Raw genomic sequence first — 25,520 nt, forward strand, 5'->3', positions numbered from 1 at the left:
TACCCACGGCTTTTGTACAACCTATGGTCCAGATGGCACATGGGCTAGCACATGTTGGAGCTTCCGCAATTGTGAAATTGCTTACCCAAGTCTGGGAGCATCCAGAGATTGCTAGCACAGCAAAGAGGGTGGTGCAGACCTGTATGATCTGTCTGAAGTATAACCCAGGGAAAGGCACGCAAACTCCAGCAGGAGGATTTGCGACGCCCACTGCACCCTTTGAGGTTCTGCAGATGGATTACATCCAGCTTGAGCGCTGTAACAATTTGAAGTATGTTCTAGTAGTGGTTTGCGCCTTCAGTAAATGGGTTGAGGCGTACCCTGCGAAAGACAATACTGCAATGACTACAGCGAAGCTATTGCTGAAAGAGTTTTTCCCCCGATACGGCGTCTGTAGACTTCTGTGGAGTGATAATGGCCCTCACTTTGTAGCGGATGTTATAAAGTATGTCTTGAAGGGCCTAGGCATCACCCAGAAGTTCCACGCCGTGTTCCACCCCCAGTCTGCAGGACTAGTCGAGAAGTATATCGGTACACTGAAGCTTAAGATCGCCAAAATTCAAGCTTCAACATCTTTGACTTGGCCAGACGCCTTGCCACTGGCGTTATTGTCAATTAGGTCGGTGCCACACTCTCGAACCGGCCTTACACCCTATGAGATAGTATTTGGACGCCCAATGAATATTTGGGGTCCACCAAGGCCTAAGGCTGTGTATGATGTACCTTGTGTGATGATGAGTGATTATCTGGCACAGTTAACGGATAACTTGGTTTCTATTCATCAACAGGTCCGAGAGGCGCTCCCTGATCGGTCTACTGGCGAAGGACATGGTCTCCGGCCTGGAGATCATGTGATGATAAAGGTTTTCGACAGATCGAACAGTTTGGAGCCGAGATGGGTCGGACCTGAGCAAGTCCTTCTTGCAACGAGGACGGCTGTGCGAGTCTCGAACAGGAAGAATTGGATCCATTCCTTGCACTGTCGAAAGGTACCGCCCGGATTGGTGGAGTCTGCCGTGCTGACCGATCAACGAGACATCCTAGCAGCAGAGACAGGCCGTGCTGCAGAGCCAAACGACACTGAGGAGCTCTTTTCGGACCACACGACTTCTGGAGGAAGGCGATATCATCTGCGACCAAGGAAGTGAGGTTTCCAGTACCGGGACATACTGTCAGAACGGCCCTTGGGTTAGTGAAACGGAGAGCCGATGAGGCAAGGGGGGGGGATCAGCCCTGCATTAGTGTAGCGACACCCGTCTTGGCCCGCTGGTGAAGAAATCAACCGCTGCCCAAGGGGAAGAGTTCTGACAGACCTTTTTAGTTTCAGGAAGATATCAGGGTATTGTTTCCTTTGACATGGAGAAGAAGAAAATTCTTTGTGCGTTGGGGTTCATGCTAACAGTAGCTATTGTTGGTATAACCACATGGTTTGTGGAGGAGGCAACTCCTGCTCGAAAGACACTTGTGTTGACGACTCCAGTGCCTGCGGAGCACTACTTTTATACATTGCCATATCAAGAGTTGAAGCATCGACAATCCTATTTGAATAACACTTTCATTCAGATGCTGCATCACACCCACGTTGCTACGAACGCTACGAACTGTTGGATATGTGGGATGATGCCAGCCCATCAGAAGAAAGGAGGTACGCCATTCATACCACTTCCTTTCTCTCACAATGGCTCTTGTAGAGCTTGGTACACTTTGTTGTTTGCCACTCGGAAACCGACAGTGGGACGATTGCTTTTTAGACTTAATAAAGAATGCCATCAGGACAAGAATGGATATCCACAAGCGAATGGGACAATTTGGGAATGGGAAGAGTACCGACCGGACAATGAATCCATCCCCTATATCTTCACAAACACCAGAGACACTGAGGGGAGGGACAAATTCGTAATCCAAGTAGCACAAGCCCAAGCGGACCTGTGTGTCCAGAGTGTGGGTTCTATTCCTGTGGGTGTCAGTGATTGTATAACCGTACTAAACATCGATGGGTTAAACAACAGCACCTTCTTAGCGTCCCATAATACCTACTTTGTATGTGGAAATAAAGGTTATTACCGTTTGCCGGCTGGGTGGTCTGGGGTATGCTATGTATCATTCCTATTACCTCCTGTATTCTTAGCACCTGCGTCATATCATAAGGATCTAAAACTGTTGAATAATGTGACTGTAAATAGATATAAACGTACTCTATCAATTGATGAGGTGGATCAAACAGATACCAGCTTGCAACAGTATATTGATTTTAACTTAGGACTGTTTTTCTTTGTTGGAGCCGCTCTGAATAGTAGGAAGATCCGAAGATTAACAAGAGTGGTAGAAGCTGTGACTAATCAGACTGCTGCTGCTCTTGGGAATCTTACGGAAGAATTACAGATTACCAGAATTGTTGCATTGCAGAACCGTATGGTATTGGATGTAATGCTAGCTGATCGAGGAGGAGCCTGTAAAATTATTGGAAGTAGCTGCTGTGTGTTCATTCCTGATCATACGCCATCCGTTTATAACGCCATTAATAAGCTGCATAAAATAGCAGCTGAAATCCACACAGAAAACGGCACTTGGTCCTTTTCTGGATGGTTTTGGGCATTGGTTACTGCCTGGGGATGGAAGGTCTTAACTGGGCTCTGCATTATTATAGCAATTCTGTTCTTTCTTTGTATGTGTATTCAATGTGGACCATTGTGCTGTTCCGTATGCATTTCACTCTGCATTCCAGATAAGAAAGCTATTGCCGATGTTGCCCGCCAGAAGGGTCTAGCTAAAGAGGTTAAAGGAATGATGATAATTGACATATATGATGATTATTCTTGGAAACCGGATGTCTTCAGTAAATGCTGAAAGGGTCGTCTGTTGTAAATTAAGGCAGAATGTGATTAAGCATTTACTGAAAACATTAATGTTTCCCTTTGTTCATGTTTTCCTCATTATGTTGGCCGAAGTCCGGACTCCATTTTGTATTGACGTGCTGCCATGTGTTCACCACGAGGAGAGTCCGACCTCTGTGTTAGTTGCTCTTGCAGTCTGCCTAGCAACAGTTTATAAATAGCTCTCTCTTGTCCGTCTGGCGCATGCCCAGACTTGACCACATCTGTTATAATTAGCTTTGCTTGACCATGTGTTTTCGCGGGCCCAAAGAGCGTGTTGGCTCCGCCCATGTATTGATTCAGTATCGAGAATGACCCTAAATGGTAATGTTCTTCAACCTCATGTGGTATCCACCCACTTATGAGCCCCTCTGTTGTGTATAAAAGGGGACTGTGTATGCAAGTTCTGTGTGCTACTCCTTGCAATACTGAAGAGTGTTGTGTGGATTGTAGGACCACCCTTAAGGGTTAATAAACGTTGTTTTTGTACTTTGCAGTTTCCGTGCCAACTTCCTTATAGATTTCGTTACAGAAGAGCGAACCCTTGTCTCTTGCGGGCCTAGCTGGGGCTTGTATTCATCACCCTGTCTAAAGGTCCTATGGAAAAATGCATGGGAAAAACGCGTTTTGGGACCCCCCTTTTATCTCAGCCCCCGCTTGACGAATCCCCCCGAGACTTTCAGGGTAGGAGCGGAGCGTAGCGCCCCACCTATTTTGAAAAATTCGCGAGGATTTGTCGACCGGCGCCAAAGTTATTCAAAATAGAATGTTGCGGATTTCCTATGGAAACGTGGTCCTAACTATAACTACCTACTGGCGACCGCCAGTAGGTAATATATATATATATATATATATATATATATATATATATATATATATATATATATATATATATATATATATATATATATATATATATATATATATATATATGTCCCCACAAAATCCAATGATGCGCTCTCAGTCACCAAGAAACACCAGAATCCGGGAAAATGTTCAAAAAGAGGTGTTTATTCCTCACAATGCGTTTCAACTCGTTGCAGAGTCTTGATCACGTAAGGAAACAAAGGTGAGTGAGCAATGGATAAAGTTTTTGGAGGGGTAAAAAGTAACAAGGGACAACATAATATGTTACACTTGTCGTGTAGTCAACCTGGCAGACATCTTACAATGGCAGCACAGTCATGGATCACAACGTATATGCATGTCAGCACAGGTAAAATACCACAATAATATAAACTGTAAATAGTATTGCATCAATATGTTTGAAAGTGGTAAATCTACAGGCATGCACTTGAAATAAAATAATATAAAATATATATAAATGTATCTTAACCGGAATATGTACGTCTATACAAGGAACACATACAGTAGGTGCTCTAAGTGAACGGCGCAGTGATAGTGATGAGTGAAAGTTTTTAAACAAAGATGTACAATGTTAAAATAATCAATAAAATGTGTACTTAAAAAACATAAGACTTTGTCAGAACATGGACTCAAAATGACCATATATGTTCCATCATTAGCAAAAGATCCATTTGAAGTCAACACTAATACCATTATCTATAGGATAGCTGGTCGCCCCTCTCTTAGGCAGAAGAATATTATGTGGAATGGAATTTTAAAAGTCTCATAAAATTGCCTGAAAATTTTCAAACTTTCCAAAGTTTGTTGAATTGTCAAACCTTCCCAAGCTGTGGTTTACAAAGATTACAATTTAATGTTTTTGTGAGAGAATCTTTTTTATACAACTTTTATCCCTCTGAAAGAGTTCTTAGGATAAGTTTCCCATACTAGTTCTTCTATCAAATAAACTACGGACATTTGGAGTTTCCAAAATAGACCACAAAGCTGCAGGGAAACAAATTTAGCAAATTTGCAAATTGACATTCCCCGAATGTAGGGCAACATGGATGACTCAGGTTTACAACTTTGATCAAATAACAGTGACACTACTTCACCGATGGAATAGCCGTAACTGAGACACTAATTAGAACGGTACTAGGGATTCATTCAGGCATGGGGGCCCAGATTATGCAGAACCTTGACTACAACCCCAACTAACTAGTTCTGTCTATCCTATTCCTGTCTCTGTCACTTCCTTGAAGGTTCTTCCCTTGTAACGTCAGGCTTTAAACCATTGCTGATCACCTCCTGTTGATGCTTACTTTCTTCCACATAGAGATATATGCAAGTAAAGGGATAAGCATATTCTGTACCAATATTTAAATTAAAAAACAAAGACTCACTATATTGAGTAAATTACAGGATGCCACTGCATTTGCAGAATACATTTCTGGAGAATAAAATGCAAACCCTACTTTGACAGTCGATCTGTTTCTACAAATCCAAGTTAGGTTTTAACGAGGGCATCAAGTACAGAAAAAAACGTTCCCGGAAAACTGGGCACAGATACCGGTCTACCGCGACCATCGACTATCATTGGCACTTCGTGTTTCTTGGCACTATCCCTACTTAAAAATTGAAAATTCTTATCTCCCGTTTCTATTAAATGGATTATTAGCGTTTTTCTATTGCATTTTACTCTATTGTTCCTTGTTTGGGATTTTCATTGTTTTTCCTTCTGACTTTAATTACTGCTTTGGTGCTGCATAAACATTTTACATGTTGCCCTGAGATACTCCTGTCTGCTCTGAGCCATAGTTACCAGGGGGTTGAGCTCAGGTTTCTTCACTGGCTTTAAAGGTTCACCTGTCCCTGACAAGGGTTATGATTAATTCTTAAGGTGTGTAGTCACCCACCCCACTTCAAAATTTAATTAATTACAATTAGGCATTCCAGAATAGTTCTGTGTTTGATTAAGTCGCACTGAGATTTGAAAACTACTGGGACATCATTCACTTAAAGCCCCCTTAAGATGTCTGTTAGGTAAAAAGTTCTCTTTATATTACTAATTTATATATGTCCTCCTGGATCTATTGATAGTAATTTCTTCTGATATGATAATAAAGCATAGTGGGGCCTGAGATTTGAGACCCACTGGAACATCATTCACTGGAAGTCCCTTCCATATAGCCTTCCTGAACCTTTCTGCATGCCTGGGTGAGAAACGGTGGCCTGCTAATAAGGTTTACCATCTCAACTTCGCTTAGCCTAGAGTCGCAAGGAATGTTCTATTACCCATTATTATTTATTATTATTATTATTATGTATGTGTTTTATAGAGCGCAAACTTGACCTGTTAGGGTATCAGAGTGCTTTACAGGAAAACATACTCTCTGCCTGATTCATACAGGCACGCCCCTCTTCACGGACCCCCTCTCGGTGATTTACTCGCCTCGCCTAAATCTTCTTCATTGATTGCGCTTCGCCTCCCTCCCGAACGTGGACTACCCCGGACCCGTCTTACCCCACGTGGTCCAGCTTTGCCGGTTTGCTCGGCTCGTCCTTTCCGAACGATTTGGACTTCCCCGGACCTGTCTGACTCCACACGGGGTCCAGCTTTGCCGATTAACTCGGCTCGCCCTTTCCGTGCGACACTGTTCAAAATATGTGTAACCAGTCCTGATGATGGCCTAGAGTGTTACGGGCCGAAACGCCGTCGACTTCAACAGCGTTACTGTTGGCGCATTTACAAACATGGGCATTTGCTCTACTGTTCTTTGAAATCTCATACATTTATTGTGTAAATGCCCTAACTTTGGCATATTCAAAGTACCATTGTTCTCCCTGTTGCGCCGTTTCACCGCTGTATATACCACTTTATGTGTCACTTGCGCCGTCACAAACTCCACGAGCACTTGTGCACAGTATTCTTTCGGTTACACTTTCACTAAGTGTCACGCAGTGCTTTTAACTTATATGATATGTACATATGACGCAATATGTTCATCATGTGTTGAAAATACAACTCTTTCCTACAAACTTGGTCTCCTGTTGTCCTCTTTGTATGGATTCACTCCTCTGATACTGTAAGATACATCTCACCTTTGAATAACTTGTCCTTCCATTGAATTCCACGTTGAGACATTGTTGTCAGATATCATGTACTGCCCCAGTCTCACTGTGGTTTATGGGCTACCTCCTGTGGTCTGATACTGCTTACAGGAAAACATAGTCATGTACAGAATAGGCATAGCTTCATCCAGTTGCGGATCGCATGAGGGAGGGCAGGGTGCAGGATACATAAGGGAGATAGGGCACATATTTACAGATTAAATATCCAAATACTCAAGACGAGATAACATATTTGCAGGTTACGTTACCCAATGTTCGCGACAAGGCCCCAGGATTCTGATGGGGTGAGCTAGATAATCTGAAGTGAGGCAATAGATGGCTATAGATCAGGGTCGAAGTGGTGGTAGAGGCAAAGTTTAAGCGACAAATCTACCCATGAGGAATGTTTTGGCATCCTTTTTGAAGTGAGTCAGAGAGGGTATTCTTCTGATGTCAGGTGGGAGAAAGTTCCATATTCTTGGAGCAGCTCCGGATAAGGCCTGGTTGTAAGTTTTTTTTTCCAAAAGCATGCAGGTTGGAGCAGCAGGTCTCTGGCAGACCAGGAGTCTCTCATTCCTCTGGAAATCACAAGTTTCTGCCTCAGATATGCAGGGGAGTTAGAATATAAAGCCTTGTGCGTGATGCATGCTACTTTGAGCTGTATTCTTGCTTCCAGGGAAAGCCAGTTGAGAGCTTTCAAGTGCAGGGAAATATGGTTGTATTTCCTCGTGCCGGTGAGTAGTCTGGCGGCTGCGTGGAGGCAGGCTTTTAGCGGTGCCAGGGAGACCTTGGGTAGACCCGAGAGGGTAGAACAGCCATATTCCAGTCTAGAGATGACAAGTGCTTGGACTGTCATTTTTTGGTCTGGAGCATTGAGGAAAGGTTTCAATTTCCTAATGTAGCTCAGGTGGAATCCGGCTGATTTGGCCATTGAATTGATGTGGTCCCGCATGTTAAGATTGCTGTCGAGGGTGATTCTCAGAGTTTTGGCCGAATCCACGATGGTCGGTGGACAGTTCAAGGCTGTGATATCCTTAATCCATGATTGAAGCTCCAGGTTGGTGTTGGGCGGGGCGATGAGGAGAAATTCAGTTTTCTTTGCATTGAGTTTTAGTTGATTGGATGCAAGCCATTGGACAGTGAGTTTCAAGGCTTCGTTCAGGGAGAGGATCTCTTCGAGAGATGAGGTTTTGAAGTAGATCTGAGTGTCATCAGCGTATATATGATAGGAGATATTAGCAGTGCGTAGTACTTTGGTAAGCGGTTCAAGGTAAAGATTGAAGAGGGTGGGGGAAAGTGTTGATCCTTGAGGGACTCCAACCGTGACCGGGGATTGTGCCGATAGGTTGCCGTTGACAATGAACCTCTGGGACCGGTTTTGGAGGGAAGGACCTGAACCACTCTAGAACAGTGCCATCCAAACCCATGCTGAATTTGAGGCGTTCGAGTCGTTTTTCATGGTTGGCCGTGTCGAAGGCTGAGGATAGGTCCCGAAGGATTAGGAGACAGGTTTTGCCTTGGTCAAGGGCTTGGAGAGCATCATCAACAATGTGGTGTCGGCGCTGTGCCCTGGTCTAAGTCCGGATTGGAAGTCATCGAGAAGGTGGAAGTTGTTGATGTGTTGACTTAGCTGCTCCTGCACACATTTCTCCATCACTTTGGCTAAGAGGGGGATGTTGGAGATGGGTCTGAAGTTGTCTGGGGAGACTGGATCCAGCAACGGATTTTTCAGAATGGAGAGGACTTGGCCGGCTTTCAGAGAGTCGGGAATCGTTCCCTGCCGGAGCGAGGCATTAATTATTGTAGTCCAGCTAGGAATAATGGATTGGGCGATGGCAGCTAGGCAGTTGGAAGGAAGCGGGTCATTAAAATGGTTATTAGGTTTTAGGGATTTTGGACACTGAGTCGTCATCATAGAGTTTGAAGTCAGTCAGGGCGACGTGGCTGGAGGAGGTGGGTCGAGAGGTGTTTGGAGGTATGTGTTGGAGTGGAGTTCATTTCCGAGGGCTGAGATTTTGTCAGCGAAGAAGGAGGAAGGAGGAGGAACCGATGGTTCCTCTCTGGCCAAAAAAATGAGGGGTCTGATGAAGAACAAGAGTGAAACATGAGACATTTAGATGAAAGCTTCAATTCAGTTGTAGCTAGTTTTTTGTTGGGTGTATTAATTTACATTTGAGGTCCTGTGTAGTGGACTTTTCTACTAAGTGTAAGGCATTAAGTGAAAGGGACAGGAACTGACTGAATGGTGAACATCATATCTGGTGCACATAGCAACTTTTCAGTACCTGCTTTTGTTTTATTGAAAAATTGACACCTGCTCTGCAATTAAATATGAGAGTGATCTGTGGAATCCATCAGTCTCCGTCCCATCTCAACTACACACAGTAGTCGGCAGCAGCAGCAAATTCTGAAAATGTGAAAACTAAATATAATTGCGTAGCTTGTCACCTTCAAATAATTTTCAATTAAAGCAAAAAAGGGTTTGTGGAAATGTTTTAATGAAAATCCATTTCTGCAAGAAATTCTCTTTCTGAACTGTTTTTTGTGAAGATTGCTTCCTGCTTGTGCTGCAATTCATTCCTTTTTCTAAATTCACCAAACTTCACATACATTGTGAAGTTGATGAAGGCTCGAAAACATGAATAAAGTTTGGAGAAGAGAACCTTTAGAGCTTTAAACTCCTCTAGTCAGACAAGGTGAGTTCCTGTACCTCCTACTAAAGCAGAAGGGACAGATCAATTTCAAGTGATTGTTTTCATCTGTAAGGAAGAGAACCAGAAGTTCACACAGGCACAATCCTGTGCAAGGATGAAATTAAATCTACCTTAGACAGACTTTAGGAAATTGACAAGACTAATACCATGCCAGGTGTTGCACAACCTATTACACAACCCCACTTCTTTACTATAAAAGTACAATTGATGACTCTGAAGTGGTGCACCTTAACACTTCGTGGCTGGACAGAGAAGGAAAAACAAGCGTCTCCCCTTCGGAGAGTCCCGGAATGATGAGACGCATATTATTGATTCTGAGCCTTCTCCAAGCAATCGGTGCCATGGAGAAGAAGGTGCACCACCCCCCACACATATTTACCCGACTGCTGGATCCCAAGGGCTCGATGGTGCTGCACTGGTTCTATGACTACTCTGCTGAAGAGGTCACTTTTGAGTTGGAAGCCAAGACAACAGGATGGGTGGGGTTTGGACTGAGTACCAAGGAAGAATTGAAAGGCACTGATATGGTTATTGGTGGCGTCTTCCCCAACAAAACAATCTATTTTAAAGTAAGTTGGAACATTATATCATTTTGTTATTGGGTGCAAGACTGAATGGAGGTGTGGTACCAAATTATAGAAGACTATGATGTGGTTCAAGAATATTGAAGGCTAGGGCCCAGTTTTACAAAACTGTGAAGCAACAGAGAGCAGCCAAAAATGATGCAGTGTGTTGCATGATATGAAGAGAGCAGGAGAGTACCATAGCAACAGAGGTATGACTCTCTCCTTCCCTCTCTCTTATTCTGGTGCAAAATTGTGCTGTTGAGCTCCACTCACACACCTTTGCACAATAGTGCAAGGGTGTGTGCATGAGTCTAGAATAGGTTTTACTAGAAGGCTTCTCTTCCAGTACAACATACCATGATTAAAATTAACTTAAAACTTTTCCTGCTTTGTATGTGTGCTGTACAGTGCAGCACTTGCAAAGTTGGAAAAGAATGGAGAAATAAAAAACGTTCTCTTTTTAACGCTCCTTTCAACTGGTGTCAATTCTTTGCACAAACCCCTGTCTACTATTGATGGTAGATAGGGTTTTGCCTAAAAAACACATGGGTGGTTGCGTGGGAAAGCCCATGTACTACCCATGTAACACTCTATAAGTAATGCAAAGCAGTGCTCCGAGCTACTTTGTGTTACTTTTAGGCTACGTTCCACTGCAAAACAAGTTTTGCGTTCGAAAGTAAATTAGAAAAAATACATTGTGTGCTAGTTTGTGTCACTTTTGTGATGCAAACCTAGCACAAAATGTTTGTAAATCTGCCTCGAAATACTGTATGACAAAAATATTGTGTCCTAAATATCCTTTACAGAAATAAACCTTCATGGGAGTTAATAATAGAAAAGGTATACAGATTGCTAAGAGATTTTTTTAAAATTATATTTAGGACGCAATATGTATGTCAGATGATACATTTTTGTAAACATTTTATTAGCTTGTTCATATCAAATAAAAGAAAAACAGCAGTTGTCATAGAAAGCTAAATAATCACATATTTCCGCAGTTCATTAATCTCTCACACTACAACAGTTGTATATGTATAGAGGACCTATACTGGTCTTTACGCTATCTGCCAAACTTTACAAAGGTTATAGAACCCCATTTTATCTTCCCTATATTCATATTACTCCAACTTGTCTCTTAGGTTTCAGTCATCTCTACTGAATTCTTTCCACTGCCACATTTCCTTCAATTTCTTTGCTCATCCCTTGTTTCTATAAACCACTTCCTCTGTCTGCATACACCAGTCAGTAACAAAATGCATGTTGTTACATCCTCCCATATTCCTAGCAGTGCTAAATATGGTATATCACCAATTATTCCTAAACCACAGATGAGATTTAGCACTCACCTTCCCTCCCAAAATTTTTGTATTTTGGGGCAATCACACCGGGTGTGATCGAGTGACTCTATCAGGCCACATACTTTAAGACATTTGTCACTGTTTGCCGCTGGAACAGTATACTTGGTGCAATATTTTGAGCTGCACCAGATGGAAGCTGACTCTTATTAAAATTTCTCTCAGGTGTCTACAGGCTATAAGCAGCCATCCTTTTTCAGTATTCCCAGATCCCATTTCCATTTTAATATACACTTTTCCAGAAGCCCCAGCCAGTTAGTGCTTAGAGTTCCATAAACTTGAGGTATAGCAGGCCTATGGAGATGTGCTGATAACACCTTATAGTCCAGAGTGCAGTTATCCTTTATGTGCTGAATAATGTTTGAAAATTGTGTTATTGAAGGTCTCATGTGGAGATATCTAAAGTTTGTGTGTTTGATAACTCAAATTCTTGTTGTAATTCATCAAATGTCTTGATATCCTATGGTCCCAATATGTCATCTAATTTTTCAAGTGCCCAAATTATCCTGCCTTTTAAACCCCTTGAGTACCTGAAGGTCGTTTAACATTTTCAATTCCCACAGGGGTAGCTCAACAGTGATTCTGTTCACTTAGCCAGTCTTTAGGAATTCTAGTGAGTTCTCAGTGTAAAGAAAGCTGACTTTCTGTTGCAATTTAATGAATCATGTTTGAGAGAAAACTATTTTCTTTCATGATTTTCTTATATAGGTTATGTAAGGTGTTTAAGAAGCTAAAATTGGAGCATATTCTTTACGCAATCTCTTCCTCAGCCATATGAAAATTACGTTCGATATTCTAAGTAGCAGCAGCCTGTCAGTTAATTTCCAGTTTTCTCCCCCCACTTCACCATAATGTTCTAATGAAAATCTAGAGCGCTAACAATCTGTATTTATGGACAGAAGTGGTACACCTGAGCGCCATCTTGATGGAATCAAGGCTGTAAAACTGAAACCATTTGTTACAGAGGAGACTGCTTTTGAATAACATCATGAAGTGGTTCTTTCTGACATATGCATTATAGTTAGTGCTTCTCACATATATTCCTTATCCATGTCAGTAAAACAATTTGAAATTAGAGACATGTACTTCTAACACCAGCAGGAGGCAGTCTCCAGTGATCAACCGTAGGGCTAATGAAGAACTAGAGTACTAATAGTCTGCATGTATGACAAATGCATGGCACACATGAACACAATCTTGTTGGTATCAAAACTGTAAAACTGAAAGGAATTTGCTACAGAGGATACAACTGTAAATGAGCAAAATGAGGGGTTTCTTTTTGTCATACAAATTATTTTTAGAGCTTCAGAAAGGTAAAATGAGGACACATTTTCTATGAGTTCTCAAATATCTTCCTCATTCATTTCATTAAAACCTTTTGACATGCAGATTGAAACATGTAGTTCCAGCATCAGCAGCAGTCCGCCAGCTAAATCCCTCGTAATCAACTGCTGCATCAGTGAACAATTAGACCACTAACATTTTGGATTTCAGAAACAAATGAGACACTCCTGAATGTAATTTTGTTGGAATAGGTGCTGTTGAGTTTAAAGTGTTTCCATGGCAGCAGGCTGAAGTAAATGAGCAGTGAGATGCTCTTGTAGGTAGGAAGCAAGTGGATTAAAATGTGAGGGGAGGCATGGGTTTTTGGTAATTTGCACCATAAATTATTTTTGAAGGGGCTAAACACATTTGAAGAAAGGTCGCCAGAAGGGCAGCATCCACATATATTTACTCAACCTACTCTTTTTCTCAGTCACTTAACAGCTGCCTAAAATTAAAGTAGTAACATTTAACCTTATTGTGACGTGCAGCACTAGTAGGACCTTAACTTTTGTTATAAAAAAAATCACTGAAAACAACAGTTAAAGTGCTGTTATATGAGGTGTTAGAATCAGACACAAGCTAACATTATAAAACCCAAAAAACACTGAAATACACCAGATACAATTTAGTGAACTCACTATAACTTGCACCCTCATAATACACTATATATATATAATATATATATATATATACATACATATATATACATATATATATATTCACTGAAAAAACCATAGGTTTCATGAACGTTATAGTTAGGAATTGGCATTTAAAAAACCTTTGAAATTCACTGAAAAAACCATAGGTTTCAGGGGCGTTATAGTTAGGAATTGGCATTTAAAAAACCTTAGAAATTCACTGAAAAAACCATAGGTTTCAGGGGTGTTAAAGTTAGCTGGACATTTCTCTCGTACAAGACCCTAGAAATTCTCCTGTTATAGTTAGTTCAGCTAACTATAACTCGCGCCCCCGCAATGCACTGCTGATGACGTCACATATTACATCACTCATGACATGGTCAGTGACATCACTGATGACATCACTGATGACATCTCAAATGACATCACTGATGACATCACTGATTACATCATCCATTGAGTATGTGTTTCTGAACAGTTTTATTATGTTTAATATATATAGGGAAAGGCCTGTTGAAAAATAAGTGGGTGTACAAGTGTGTGAATGCATGATTTTCTAGGTGGATGATTAGAGTACAGCAAGGAGAGTGCCTAGGTGAATTTATAAGTGCTAGGCTTTTCGCACAGGGAATAGATTAGTACTTGGTACTGAATGGGCCACTAGAGGAGTGCAAAGGCAGTCACAAGTGCTGGACTGTATGGATACTGACTAGGAAATTGAAAGTGTGAAAGACAAGTGTCTAGATGGTTAGAAGACTGCATGCATAGTGCATAGGGGTTTGAAGCAGTCCATGTGCTAAGGCCTGGCTCAGTGTATACATACTTAGGCACTGACTGAATGATTAGAGTACTGCATTGCGAAGCAGCTTACCTGGTGGAAGGACGCTCCGCTGCGCACTCTGCATCACCCGGGGGCCCGAGGACGCGGAGATCTTCATCTGGGCCACCATTGACCGCGCTGGACGCCGTGTAGGGGACTACAGCCCCCAGAGTCCCTAGCGGTATTTCCCGCTTTCCCGCTTCCGCTTCCCTGCGCGCCCTGAGGCGCTTAAAACTGTGAGGCTCCCTCGGTGGAGCGGGGGACATTGCGAAGCAGCTTACCTGGTGGAAGGACGCTCCGCTGCGCACTCTGCATCACCCGGGGGCCCGAGGACGCGGAGATCTTCATCTGGGCCACCATTGACCGCGCTGGACGCCGTGTAGGGGACTACAGCCCCCAGAGTCCCTAGCGGTATTTCCCGCTTTCCCGCTTCCGCTTCCCTGCGCGCCCTGAGGTGCTTAAAACTGTGAGGCTCCCTCGGTGGAGCGGGGGACATTGCGAAGCAGCTTACCTGGTGGAAGGACGCTCCGCTGCGCACACTGCATCACCCGGGGGCCCGAGGACGCGGAGATCTTCATCTGGGCCACCATTGACCGCGCTGAACGCCGTGTAGGGGACTACAGCCCCCAGAGTCCCTAGCGGTATTTCCCGCTTTCCCGCTTCCGCTTCCCTGCGCGCCCTGAGGCACTTAAAACTGTGAGGCTCCCTCGGTGGAGCGGGGGACATTGCGAAGCAGCTTACCTGGTGGAAGGACGCTCCGCTGCGCACTCTGCATCACCCGGGGGCCTGAGGACGCGGAGATCTTCATCTGGGCCACCATTGACCGCGCTGGACGCCGTGTAGGGGACTACAGCCCCCAGAGTCCCTAGCGGTATTTCCCGCTTTCCCGCTTCCGCTTCCCTGCGCGCCCTGAGGCGCTTAAAACTGTGAGGCTCCCTCGGTGGAGCGGGGGACATTGCGAAGCAGCTTACCTGGTGGAAGGACGCTCCGCTGCGCACTCTGCATCACCCGGGGCCCGAGGACGCAGAGATCTTCATCTGGGCCACCATTGACCGCGCTGGACGCCGTGTAGGGGACTACAGCCCCCAGAGTCCCTAGCGGTATTTCCCGCTTTCCCGCTTCCGCTTCCCTGCGCGCCCTGAGGCGATTAAAACTGTGAGGCTCCCTCGGTGGAGCGGGGGACATTGCGAAGCAGCTTACCTGGTGGAAGGACGCTCCGCTGCGCACTCTGCATCACCCGGGGGCCCGAGGACGCGGAGATCTTCATCTGGGCCACCATTGACCGCGCTGGACGCCGTGTAGGGGACTACAGCCCCCAGAGTCCCTAGCGGTATTTCCCGCTTTCCCGCTTCCACTTCCCTGCGCGCCCTGAGGCGCTTAAAACTGTGAGGCTCCCTCCGCGTCGCAGCAGCGGGGGTGATATTGAGTTATTTGCTATTCATAGTTATTGTTTTAAAAATCTGCAATCTTTGCAATTATTAACGGACATAACGTTATATCAATTCAGTAAGCTTTTGACGGGGGTGTGACGATTTACAATATGTCTAGATCTAAACCCTCTTCTGGGCCACGTACAATGGATAATTATTTAGTCCAGAAGGTTAGCAAGATAAATTCGGAAAGACGACAGTCGCTGGGGAAAAATAGTACTCCACATCTAGAGAGCCCGGGTGAAGGTTTATCAACCTCTGCCATGGAGGATGCGAACAATCACTCCGACACTATTATCCCAGAAGTGGTAGAGATAACTGAGATGGGACAACCCGAGCCCGCACAAACTATCCCCAATGAGTCAAGAATAGATGACTGCCCTGACACGGTGGAACAATGTCTACCTTCCCCAAAAGCACGGGCAGTTAGAACATGTAGGAAATTTCCGATTAAAAAGGGGACACTGCGTAATGGGCAGAAATCAGCTATCTCACCAGACAAAGACATGGAAAATAATGCTCTGAGTAAAACTAATAAGGTGGGGGCTGAGGATAATATTGTTAGTAACATTGAGGAGATTATTGGTATCAAGATTAAGGACATTATAGACCCACTGGTTTTAAAAATAGAGGAGTTAACAAAAGAAGTTGTCAGCTTGGGTGGTTTGCTAAGTAAGGCCTTAGGCAAATCAGGAGAGGTGTCTGTTGCTACTTCTGTTACAACTACTGTAACTGACACTACTAACAACCAAGATAAGAGTCAAGTACAGGGAGACCCTGCTAAGAAAGCCACAGGGAATAAAGGGAATGATAGTGCTACCCTGGGTATACCCCAAATGAGCACGCATTCATCAGGCAATACTTTGCCTGATAGAGATAACACAAATAGATGGGAGAAAAATATCATTAAGGGCGCTGTTAACCTCCCACCTGAGTGTGCTCCTTATGTGGTGGTACTTACAAATGTGCCACCGCTAGATAATAAGGGTCTTCAAGAAACCCATGATTCCCTAAAAAACAAATGCCTGTCGTGGCTAAATAGACAGTGTGGTTTCCCATTGAATTTTTCTGATAATATTTTGACAACCAGGAGAGCCAACTGGATCGGGAGCGATAGGAAAAGATTAAAGGGGGACTGTGTAATTATCAACTTTAAATATCCACAGCATGTTACTACCGTCCTCCTAAGAGCGGCATCACTCCCAATCTTAGATGGCAATGTATGTGCCCGAGCACTAGGATACTTTTATAATCACCTTAATGAAAAACAGAGGGATAATACTAGAAATTCTACCTACCCGCTTACTAGCAAACCTTATTTTGATATCCCTACACAGAATAGATTTCTTGCACTTAGTACTCTGGACTCTAACGATTGACGTACAAAAGAGACGGAGATATGTACAGGAAGGGAAGAGGGTCCCGATTCGGAGGACTGTAGAGATGATTGTATATCCGTAATATCTGTAACAACAACTTTGGTCCCTGGATTGGTGTCTAATCAGGATGAGGCTGAGATCATACCAGAGGGTTGTATGAATACAGGTGATTTGGGCCAAACTTATGACGCTGGAATTACGGAGGGAAACGCCCGAGGTCCCACTAGTGGGATTACCACCAGAACAGGTATATGCTCCAGGTTGGTGTGCTGGAACGTAGCTGGTCTGAAATCCAAAAGCAGGGACCCGGGTTGGAATTCCTTTATTAATAGGTATGATATCCTATGTTTTCAGGAAACCTGGTGCAAAGATAATATTGATTTTGAGGGGTTCGTTTCATATAACCTACCAGAATTTGGAGAGGGACCGGGAAGAGCTAAGGGGGGTTTACTCACCCTTGTATCGGTCCATCGCCAGATGACGGTGATAAAGTATGTGCCGGTAGGTGATTTAATACAGATGATATGGATCCGAGAAGGCAAAAGTCGTAACATCCTTCTGATCAATTACTATAACAACATTTTTGATAGTACCAGGGGTAGAATCGTAACCGAATTGGCAAATGCTATTGAGAACCTAAGTTCGAATTCCAATGAAGTATTTGATATTATCTGGTGTGGGGATTTTAATGTCTCATTATGTGAATTATTATCCACTAAAGCTTGTGGGATTACAAATAATGCTGGATGGGAGGTCCCACATTTTGGGCACGATATGTATGGGGAAAATGTGAATACATTAATGGGGTGCCTTGACCTGGAAATTTTGGATTGCTGCAGGGATAGTAATGGTTCACCTATCCCCACCTTTAGGAATTGGCGGGCCAATTCTGTAATCGATCATGTGTTGGTATCCTCCAGTATTGCCGATTGTTTTGCCCCACTGGAAATGGAAATAATGGACACCAGTGACCACAATTGTATTATTGTGCCCATGACTTTGTGGGAAAAGAATGATAGAGAGATAGGGACTACGGTTGAAAATATTGAAGCGCACCGGGTTAATGGGGTAAGGCTGAGGTGGATAGGTGCTAAAGCATCTGAACTAACCGAGTCTATTATTATGAAGAATCTAGCAGACATTGTCTTTATTTTAGAAAATAGATTAGATCATGAGCGGGTCTTATCTAGTTTTAAAGGAATCAACAATGCCATTAACGACAAGTTCACAAGCGGTAGTAGGGGTAGTAAAAAACCTGGCTTTGTCTGGTTTGACAAAACCTGTTCTGCTGCCCTGACCGATCTTAAACAGGCCCTAGCAATAAGACCTAGGGATAAAAAACTAGTAACTACTCTGAGGCTAGATTACAAAAATGCTATTAAAGCAAGGAAGAAGGTTCTACAGCTTCAGGCATGTGACTCTCTTAACCAGGCGGCAGAACTTTCTAATTCTGTATTATTTTGGGCAACAGTTAACTCCCCATTCCTTAAGGAGACAAACATGCCTGAACTGACAGCAAATGTCTCCAGCGAAGGCTGGATTACCCATTTCTCAAGTATTTTTGACTCTGATAAAAATAGTAATGTCGGGACAGATAGCTGGCCTATTATACCACTCGATATCACTGTGGAAGAAGTGGAAATGGGGATTAGGGCAAGTAAGGGAGGAAAGGCCCAAGGCCCGGATGGGGTTCCAAGTGATGTATATAAGGATGCGCCAGAAGTATGGGGTCCGTTGTTGGCTGTTGTTTTTAACGCCGCGGTCTGTACAGACCCTCCGCTAACATGGGAGGAGTCTATAATTGTTCCAATATATAAGAAAGGATCCAGGTCCGATGCAAAAAATTACCGACCAGTTTCATTATTGGATGCTTCAGTAAAAGTTATGAGTAGGATTATGTTGGTTAGACTGGAAGAATGGGTAGAACAGGATCATATTCTGTCAGATAGCCAATATGGTTTTAGGAAAGGTAGGGGTACACTCGATCAATGCATTAATTTAGAACTATTGATCGGGAAATACAGTGAAGCCAAATCTGGCCATATTTATATGTGCTTTGCTGATTTAAGCAGCGCCTTCGACATGGTCGACCACTCTATTTTGTGGTCGACCCTGTTGGAAATAGGGGCGCCAAAGGGCATAATTTATTTTCTTGCCAGGATGTACGAGAGATTAAAAACATGTGTACGTTTTGGTAGGAAGGGCGAATGTACCCGGAACTTTAGCGTTAAACGAGGTATAAGGCAGGGTTGTGTTTTAGCTCCCCTTTTATTTATTTTATTTATAAATAATATTGATGCAATTTTAAAAGAAGTACCCGCAGATGCTCCCATGATTAACGGTATCCCAGTACCGGTGTTATTATACGCCGACGATGCTGTATTGTTGTCAAGAACCCCGATAGGGTTACAACGATTAATGGATAGTTTTGCTACCTTTATCAATGATAAAAAACTAGTTATTAACAAAAGCAAAACTTATACTATGATTTGTGGCCCAAAGAAATATAAACATACAGCGAAAGGGTTTTTTATTGATAAGTTAAAAGTACAGCAGGTGGACAAATTCTGTTATTTAGGTATAACTTTCTCTGAGGATAAAAAGTGGACACATGAATTTAACAATATACGCAATAAAATGGCTAGAAATGCACACGGAATTTTTAGATTTGCCCAGAAAATTGGGGATCGTAGGACCAGAGATATGACAAAAATGTATCAGGCTAGATGTGTTTCGATTGCATTATATGGGGCAGGAATTTGGGGTTACAGTGGCACACATGAATTGCAACTGGAACAGAATTCTTTCCTTAAAAAAGTTTTGTGTTTACCCACTTCGGCCTCTAATGCGTTATGTCACCAAGAATTAAATGTTAACTACCTATCCGATCTTTTGTCACTTAGACCTCTGATGGTTTGGAGGTCTATTTGGCTGAATGAAGAAAAATCCTTCACTCGGTCTATTATCCAGGATTGTATGCGACTAGATAAAGCTATAGCAATACCCTGGATTAAATACATTATTATGTGTTTCTCGGATATTTTTAACCTGAATATTGTATCTGATCCGAACGCAGTTTTATTGATCCCCAAGATCGAGTTAAAAAGGGTCTTTCTAGCCTTTGCTGAGAGGAAAAGAACAGTTATTGCAGGTACTTTGTCCACTGTTATGTTTTATAACAGATATTTGTCCATGGATGGATTTCCTGTCTATCTAACTCTTGTCACCAGACCGACACATAAATTTGTGCTGACCAGATTGAGATTTGGAACAGTGCATCATCTGGTGGCACATCCTGTAATGAGAAAATACCCTGTAGGTCCTTGTAGATGTGACGGTATTTCCAAGCAGAGCACAATGCACTTTATATTATTCTGCAAGATGTACTCTAACTTTCGTATTATCCTGCTAAAACCCATGTTTGTTAAATATGGTACACGTACGGTTGAGCAAGCTATGAAATTGATTTTTAATTTACAATTTGCTGACATTTGTTTTTATACTGCTACTTTTTTAAACAAATGCATCAATTTGAGGAAAAGTATGTATTTTTAGATGTAGATATGTAATTTTTAAGGTGTAATTATTGTTTTTTAACTAATAATACTGTTTAATGATGTGTGATCATGTCTGCTATAAGTTGTTCATATTTTGTATTTGTGACTGTGATTGTGTATGCTTTTATGGACATTAATTTGTACCGAATAAAGCTGAATTGAATTGAAATTGAAAATTGAGTACTGCAAAGATAGTATCTTGGTGAATTTATAAGTGTTTGGGTTTTAGCACAGTGAATGGATTAGTACATGGTGCTGAATGGGTCACTAGAGGACTGCAAAGGGAGTGACAGGGTATTTCCTGGAAGTGTATGGATACTGACTAGGGAATTGAAGGTGCGAAAGACAATTGTGTAGGTTTTTAGGGGACTGCATGCATAGTGGACAAGGGTTTGAAGCAGTCCATATACTAAGGACTGGGTCACTGGATGAGTACTTGGGTACTGACTGAATGATTAGAGTACTGCAAGGAGAGTGCCTGGGTGAATGTATTAGGGTTTGGCACAGTGAATGGATTAGTACATGATGCTGAATGGATCACTAGAGGAGTGCAAATGGAGTGACAGGGTGTTTGCTGGAAGTGAACGGATACTGACTGGGGAATTGAAGGTGTGAAAGACAAGTGTGTAGGTGCTTAGAGGACTGCGTGCATAGTGGATAGGGGTTTGAAGAAGACCATGTGCTAAGACCTGGCTCAGTGCATGAATACTTAGGCAGTGACTGAATCATTAGAGTACTGGAAAGAGAGTGTCTTGGTGAATTTATAAGTGTTTGGGTTTTGGCACAGTGAATGGATTAGTACATGCTGTTGAATGGGTCTCTAGAGGACTGCAAAGGAAGTGACAGGATGTTTCCTGGAAGTGTATGGATACTGACTAGGGAATTGAAGGTGTAAAAGACAAGTGTATAGTATGTTAGAACACTACATGCATACTGCATAGACATTTGAAGCAGTCTATTTGGTACTTAGAAACTGACTAAATAATCAGACTACTTCTAGGACAGTGCTTAGGTAAAACTTTTAAATTGTCAGTTCTGCCACAGTGAACAGAATAGTACATGGTACTGCACCTTAGTGTCAAACCCTGACTCATTTTATCAATGCATAAGCAAAGACTAGCTTCTAATGCTACTAAAACTTGACAACATGAGAAGTTTTAAATTAGTTATCTCTCAGCAAATACACGATCTTACCAAATGCTTCTCTCACAGTGGTTCTCAAATGCACACAGACTCACAGTGTAATTCTAGACAACAACCACTATACCTAGGTGTTTACCGAAACTCATTCACTACTGTGGAAGTGGTAAGCGAACTGCACACAATCTTCATATTTCAGGACTGCACTTTTATGTCAAAGCCTAACTCATATAATCAAAGCATAAGCAAAGACTGGCTTCTAATGCTACTAAAACTTCACAACATGACCGGTTTTAAAACAGGTATATGTCAGCAAATACACGATGTTACCAAATGCTTCTCTCACAATCCTTACCCAAATGCACACAGACTCACAGTGTGATTTTAGACAAGCAACACTATCCTAGGAGTTTACCAAAACTCATTCACTACTCTGGAAGAGTTAATGGTACTGCACACAATCTACATATTTAAGTACACCACATCAGTGTCAGAGCATGACTCATTTAATCAATGCATAAGCAAAGACTGGATTCTAATCCTACTAAAACTTCACAACATGACAGGTTTTAAAACAGTTATCTGTCAGAAAATACATGATGTTACCAAATGCTTCTCTCACAGTGATCCCAAATACACACTAACTCAGAGTGTGATTCTAGACAAGCACCACTATCCCTATGAGTTTACCAAAACTCATTCACTACAGTGCAAGTGGTAAGGGAACTGCACACAATCTACATATTTCACAACTGCAATTTACTGTCAATCCCTGACTCATATAATGAAAGCATAAGCCATAACTGTCTTTTAATGCTACTAAAACTTGACAACATGACATGTTTTACAACACTTATCTGTCAGCAAATACACAATGTTACCAAACACTTCTCTCACAGTGGTTCCCAAATGCACACAGACTCGCAGTGTGATTCTAGACAAACAACACTATCCCTAGGAGTTTACCAAAACTCATTCACTACAGTGGAAGTGGTAAAGGAACTGCACACAATCTACATATTTCACGACTACACTTTAATGTCAATGCCTGACTAATTTAATGAACGCATAAGCAAAGACTGGCTTCTAATGCTACTAAAACTTGACAACATGACAGGTTTTAAAACAGTTATCTGTCAGTAAATACACGATGTTACCAAATGCTTCTCTCACAATCCTTACCCAAATGCACACAGACTCACAGTTTGATTTTAGACAATCAACACTATCCTAGGACTTTACCAAAACTCATTCACTACTGTGGAAGGGGTAAGGGGACTGCACACAATCTACATATTTAAGTACAGCACATCAGTGTCAAAGCATGACTCATTTAATCAACATATAAGCAAAGACTGGATTCTAATGCTACTAAAACTTCACAACATGACAGATTTTAAAACAGTTATCTGTCAGCAAATACATGATGTTACCAAATGATTCTCTCACACTGATCCCAAATACACACTAACTCACAGTGTGATTCTAGACAAGCACCACTATCCCCATGAGCTTACCAAAACTAATTCACTACAGTGCAAGTGGTAAGGGAACTGCACACAATCTACATATTTCACGACTGCAATTTACTGTCAATGCCTGACTCATTTAATGAAAGCATAAGCCATAACTGTCTTCTAATGCTACTAAAACTTGACAACCTGACTGGTTTTAAAACAGTTATCTGTCAGCAAATACACAATGTTACCAAATGCTTCTCTCACAGTGGTTCCCAAATGCACACAGACTCACTGTGTGATTCTAGACAAACAACACTATCCCTTGCACTATACCAAAACACATTTCTTCATCTAGAAGTAGTACTACATTTTAGTATAGAAACTTAACCTAACTCATTTCACAAATTCATAAACAATGACTGGTTTCTAATTCTACCAAAATATAAAAACTGCACAGTTATCTGTTTACAAACACATGAAAAACACAAATGCTTATCACAGAATGGTTTTTACATGCACACGCATTGTAGAGAAAAAAAGTACTCCCTACACTTTAGCAGGAAAAATACATTAGTCTGATTAAAATCAAAATAGTCTACATACATCCCCTCACAATTAAATAACTCATCTTTCAAGTTCTTTTGTAGATGAAAAAGTATATCAATCACTCACCATATTTTCTTTTACAGAATCTCGGCACTGTGCACCTCTCAGCAAAAGCAAAGAATGAAAAAGTTTCCCTTTCATTTTCCACACATATACATGTAAACATCAAATCACAATCCTTCGCACATAAACTCAAAAGCGAACACACATTTCTATTGGTTAAACATTTCAACCCTTTCCAACTGAAATACATTTCAACCCTTCCCCCAATCTGCCTTCTGCCTGTTACCATAGAAACAGGTCATGGAACACTGCACTGAGCTCACAGGTCACAAGTTCAGCACACAATGTTCCTGCACAAGACAGGAAGTGTGCTTGACTTTTCAACATATCAGCTTAAGTTGTCATATATAATGTTCCTTACAATCTGTTTTTGTTAACCAATAACAATCAAACCTTTAAAAAACAGAAATATACACCCTACCTTTCAGTGTAGAAAGTTGTCATACAACCAATGATTTCTTGTCGTTTTTCAAAAAACGTTGCCGTGGATCCGCGCACTCACCGCGAGAGACTCCGTGCATCAAACGCGATAGGATGCGCACACCGTGCGCGCATTTCCCCGTGTTTTTTTTTTAAACAGGTGGCCCCAGGGGGTCCTTCTGGGACTCCCTAAGCACCTCTAGAGGGTCAGAGTATTTCCACTCTGCCCCCTTTATATGTTTTACACACTTATTCCCCTTCCATCTTCTGCCTCGCTTCTACCGAGGCAGAAAATGGCCACCAACAGTTCCTGGTTTCGAATGTAGAGGGACACACGCCAGCCAATTAGCATTCAGCGCGCGATCTGGAAGGTACGTGCTCGGTTCGGGGAGGGTGCGCTTACGGAGCGGGTAGGGTCCGCGGATCCTCCCCGGCCATAGATATCACTAACTTTTTTACCCTAATTTTCTCAGGAACTACTGAACAGATTCACACCATATATGCAAAAGGCACGAGTCCGAACTGAGGACTACCTCTTTGCCAAATTTGGTGTCATTCCGTTCAGCGGTTCGGGCTGTAGCTGCGACAACAGATCCTATGGAAAATTGCATGGGGAAAACGCGTTTTGGGACCCCCCTTTTTTCTCGGCCCCCGCTTGACGGATCACCGCAAAACTTTCAGGGTAGGAGCGGAGCGGAGCTGGCCAAAAGTTTGGAAAATTTCGCGAAGATTCATCAACCGGCGCCAAAGATATTCCCAGTAGAATGTTGCGGATTTCCTGTGGAAAATAGGTCCTAACTATAACTATCTACTGGCGACTGCCAGTAGATAATATATATATATATATGTGTGTGTGTGTATATATATATATATTAGGAAATCTGTTCCACAATATATCCCAGAAACATCAATAATGCACACCAGAGTTGCTGCATTGTTTTTTATTCAAAAAGTTCAAAGCCCTTCTACCCTTTTGGGTTTAAACATGTCATGTCCACCTGCACAACAATTTTTGAATAAAAAGAACAAAGTGCCTCATTGATGTTGCTGTGATATATGGTGATGCAGATGACTTATGTTTATGGTGGGCATCCAGGAAGTCCTTGATTGAGTAAAGGTAATTACTATGGGTTTACTGGAGGGTCCAACAATTCTCAGGCACACTGCTAAGATGAGAAGGACAACAAACTAGATAACAGTGTTAAAAACTGATGTG

General features: G+C 42.3%; 1 protein-coding gene across 1 annotated transcript in view; it reads left to right on the top strand.

Moving 5' to 3' along the window:
* Positions 1-15,825: 15,825 nt before the first annotated feature.
* The window catches only part of LOC146813317 (putative DBH-like monooxygenase protein 2), a 289,399-nt gene continuing 279,704 nt past the window's right edge, over positions 15,826-25,520 (top strand). Inside the window, exon 1 of the mRNA XM_085615381.1 lies at positions 15,826-16,443. Coding sequence (XP_085471507.1) covers positions 15,826-16,443 — 618 coding nt within the window. The remainder of the gene's footprint in view (positions 16,444-25,520) is intronic.

The sequence above is a fragment of the Triturus cristatus genome, chromosome 7 (assembly GCF_964204655.1).
Source record: "Triturus cristatus chromosome 7, aTriCri1.1, whole genome shotgun sequence".
Classification (NCBI taxonomy): Eukaryota; Metazoa; Chordata; class Amphibia; order Caudata; family Salamandridae; genus Triturus; species Triturus cristatus.